Genomic DNA, 3,787 nt, shown 5'->3' on the forward strand with positions numbered 1-3,787 from the left:
GGGCTCCCGCGCCAGCACGCGGCAACCGTACCTGTTGCCCCACTGTTGGATGCAGCCCGTCAGGTGCGCCGTCACCTCCCCGACGCTCTCGTTATCTCCGTGGCAGCAGCTGAGCAGCAGGGGCAGCCGGGCCTGCAGCAGGCTGCAGCCTGCAGCGTCCCCATCCTGGCTTCTGGCCTCCGCCTCCGCCAGGATCAGCTCCACCAGGCCGATGCGCTCGGGAGCTCGGACCCGCAGCACCAGCTCCTCCCGTCGCTTCTGCAACCAGGCCCGCCAGTCAGCCCCGGGGTGGGACGGGCTCACACGTGTCACCGTGTCACCACCCTGCAGGCGGGGAGCGCCGACACCTGCCTGAGGGGTGCGCTGGTCCCGTCCCTGCCAGATCCGCGGTATGTGGATGCAGGCCCAGAGGAAGTCCAGGGAGGCCGAAGGGTCAAACCTGGAGGGCAGCAAGGAGTCCTGGCTGGGCTCGAGGCCCATCTGTTTTCGCACACAGAGGGCAAAGCGACAGTGCAGAGACGGAGCGCGGAGGCCGGCGACAGGCTCCCTGTGACGGATTTGGGCCCCTTCCCCGAGGAGCTCGCTGGTTAAGGGCCAGGTCAGCTAGTAGACGCATGGGCTGCCCCATCTCACCTGACCTCTCCCTACTGCACGTCAGCCCTGCCCACCCTCCGGGCTTGGTGGCCACACGGGGTCACTCGGCGCCTCTGAGACACAGTGTAGACGATAGCCATTCACGTGACCCAAAGAGAGTAGCCCGTTCCATGCCCTGGCTGTCTGCCCTGCTGGTCACCCAGAGCAGGGACACTTGGGCCAGGCGACAGTGGACTTTAAAAAGGCGATGTTTACCACAGGGTCCCCTTTCTGGGGCACCCCTGCATCGAGTGTCCCAGCAGGCGGCCCGGCGAGCCCCCGAGTCCCAGGGAAGCTGGGGGTCAGTGCCGATCAGAAGGCACGAGGGCCCTAGTGCTGTCGTCCGAACTGGCAAAGTGGCTGCCAGACGGAGGCACGCAGCCTGCAGCAAGAGCGACTCAACCGAACCCGCCGGAGCGGCGACGGCCTCACCTCTGCTCTCGGTTCTTGCCCAGCAGGACACGGACGCACTGGTGCAGTGTGGACCAGTTGGACTGATGCGTGAGGAGGGCCAGCAGATACGGTCGGAAAGATGGCACCTGGGGGCCGGGATGACCTTTACCCTGGGGAGGAAGGAAGCCTGGGATGGTCCTGCTGGGCTCATGGGCATTGCGGGCAGAGTCCCTGGAGGATGCCCTGCTCGAGCCACAGGAAACAAGAATGGGCCACTTCGAGGATTTGGAGCTCCCGCTGGAGCAGAAGCCAGCGCTGACTGCACACCAGGCCGGGCCGGCCCCTCCCAATGACACATGTGCTGGACTAGACCGAGTCCCGGAGGCGGGAACACACGTGCAAAGTCGACAGAACTGAACCACGGCCCGGGTCTTCTAGGCAGCCAGGGCTGAGGCGGCTGAGGTTCAGGGAAGCAGGAGTGACCACGAACCCATGCGGGGCGCACAGCAGATCGTGTTGGCTCCCAGCTCCCCCCGTGACGTGGCCAGTGCTTTCCAGTGCGCTCTCAGGACAGGAGTCCCCAGCACCTCCCTGCAGGGCCCCGGCATGGACTCTGGTTGCTCTGAGGACCTGTCCCTCCTGTCAGGGGTGCCAGGCTCCCTTCTGCTAACCGTGGTACCGCCTGTCCCCTGAGACCTGGGCCCACAAAGCATGGACCCCATTGCCCCCGGGCTGCCCCAGTCACCAGATCTGGCTGGGTGGTATGACTTAGATGGGACAGGGGACTGGTCCGGGCCAATGAGAATCAGGCCTGCGATTCTTTGGGCAGACGCATGGTCCCCCAGTGGCGGGGCTGGTGGCCAGTTCCCAGCTGAGTGCGGCCCACCTTGTTCCGGGAGAACAGAAGTCTCTGCTGTAGGTCAGGGCAGCTGCTGACCACCTCGGGGTCCAGCATCTCCAGCCAGTCTACCAGGAGCCCCGAGCAGGGTCCCAGCTGCACGGCCTCCAGGCTGAAGGGGAGGGGCGGGTTCAGAGACGCCAGCCAGGGCTGGTCACCAGGCTGGCCACCTCCCGACCAGCTCACCTGCAGCTGTCAGTGTCCTGCTGCCCCAGGGCCAGGGGCTCCGCCTTGTCCTGCAGCAGCAGGGAGGTGACCACCGCGATGGGCCTGCAGGCCGGCGAGGCAGACACGGCTGGGAAGAGTGCAGCCAGCATCTCCTCCAGGTAAGGCGACCTCGCCTCGATCAGACCCCGCAGGACTGTGAGAGACAAGCTGTGCTGTGCCCCTCTGTCCAGGGCATGGGGCTGGGTGGCAGCCCTCAGACCACCTGACTCCGGGAGAGACGGCCCCCACCCCCACACCAGCAACACCCCGTGTGCCCAGACCTGAGCCAGATGACAGTGACTGGGTGGGGGCTCGGGAACTCCCTTGAAGGGAAGAGGAGCCGTAGGGTGAGCTGGTCAGCCCTGGGTATGGACTCATCACATGCACGAGCTCCCCACAGCAGAGTGAGGGCCGGGAGCCACAGGGTGTGGCCCATCTGGTCAGGGTGGGGCCTCTGCGAGGGGCTGCAGGGCTGGGGTCTTCAGAGGCTGGGCCCCGGGTACCTTTGCTGACAAGCTCGGGCTCCAGGCTACACTTCTCCCCAGACCTGAGTGTGGTGACGAGGGCCCGGACGGTGGAGCTGACCCCCTCCACATCCCCACGGAACGTCAGGGCCTCCGCCAGGCGCAGCAATCCAGTCCGCACTGCAGTAACACGTCTGTGTGACCAGCTTGGCCTCCACCCCTCACTCCTATCAGCCTGGCCTGTCCAGGAAGCCCCTGAAGCGCCAACTCCCTCAGTTCCCATAAGCACTCTCCTCCCTGGGGAACCTCCCCAAAGCCCTAGGTGCCAATCCCCTCTGTGCTAACAAAGCCATCACGCCCCCGACGGGAGGGCAGACAGCCTGAGACCCCAGCCAGCAGTGCAGGCTGCCCCGGGCCCGCCCGTCCTCACCGTCACTGATCCTGCGCCGCGCTGAGTACTGGGCTGCGAACAGCTTGAGCTGGGCCTGCAGGGGCCCGCCGTCCACGCTGGGGCTGTCCAGCCACTGCAGGGTCTGCATGAGCACTTTGAGGAAGAGCGACGAGTAGCTGGTGTCCTGGGGCACGCAGCGCTGTGGGGACAGCAGCAGAACATGGCTACACTGGCTTGGAGATGGCCCCGCCCTGAGGCGGGGGCCAGATGAGGTCTGACCACCAACCCTGCAGCCTGGGGGACATGCTCCCCCAGGTACGCCGGGACCTCGCAGAGGTCATTTAAAACACCATTCTGGCGAGGCACTCTACCGTCACGTGGCTCAAAGGCGATTAAGGAATCACGCGGACACAGAAGCAGGAAGAGTAACGCAGCTCACGTGTCAGCGCACAGACAGGGCGGACGCGGCAAAGCGTCAGCGCACAGACAGGGCGGACACGGCAAAGCGAGCGAGCCCAAGTGGTGGGCACACGGCGGACCACCCCGCTCCTTCCCCCTTCTGCCCCCCCGGGACCACCTGGCTCCCTCCCTTCACCTGGGAGCCGAGAACGAGCCCACGGGGCAGTGTCCAGACACCCGGGCCTCTAGGGGGACTGAAAACCGAGGCCTTCGCGGCACGAGGCAGAGCCCCTGCCATGGGGCACGCGGCCGCACCCACCTGGTACTGGCAGAGCTGGCGCATCAGTGGGCAGGCGAGGAAGTGGCTGCGCTGCATGGACATCACCAGGGCCCCGCCGTGCG

At 66.1% G+C, this 3,787-nt stretch overlaps 1 protein-coding gene across 2 annotated transcripts in view; it reads right to left on the reverse strand.

The window, feature by feature from the left end:
* INTS1 (integrator complex subunit 1) overlaps positions 1 to 3,787 on the reverse strand; it is a 31,798-nt gene that overhangs the window by 6,469 nt on the left and 21,542 nt on the right. For both annotated transcript variants that reach the window (XM_025049558.1, XM_025049559.1), the window contains exons 30-37: positions 3,705 to 3,787; positions 3,026 to 3,185; positions 2,635 to 2,775; positions 2,111 to 2,285; positions 1,913 to 2,036; positions 1,066 to 1,196; positions 352 to 439; positions 32 to 258 (exon numbers count right to left, since the gene is read on the reverse strand). The exon at positions 3,705 to 3,787 is cut by the window's right edge and continues 187 nt beyond it. In XM_025049558.1, coding sequence (XP_024905326.1) covers positions 32 to 258; positions 352 to 439; positions 1,066 to 1,196; positions 1,913 to 2,036; positions 2,111 to 2,285; positions 2,635 to 2,775; positions 3,026 to 3,185; positions 3,705 to 3,787 — 1,129 coding nt within the window. The remainder of the gene's footprint in view (positions 1 to 31; positions 259 to 351; positions 440 to 1,065; positions 1,197 to 1,912; positions 2,037 to 2,110; positions 2,286 to 2,634; positions 2,776 to 3,025; positions 3,186 to 3,704) is intronic.

The sequence above is a fragment of the Pteropus alecto genome, unplaced genomic scaffold (assembly GCF_000325575.1).
Source record: "Pteropus alecto unplaced genomic scaffold, ASM32557v1 scaffold56, whole genome shotgun sequence".
Taxonomy (NCBI): Eukaryota; Metazoa; Chordata; class Mammalia; order Chiroptera; family Pteropodidae; genus Pteropus; species Pteropus alecto.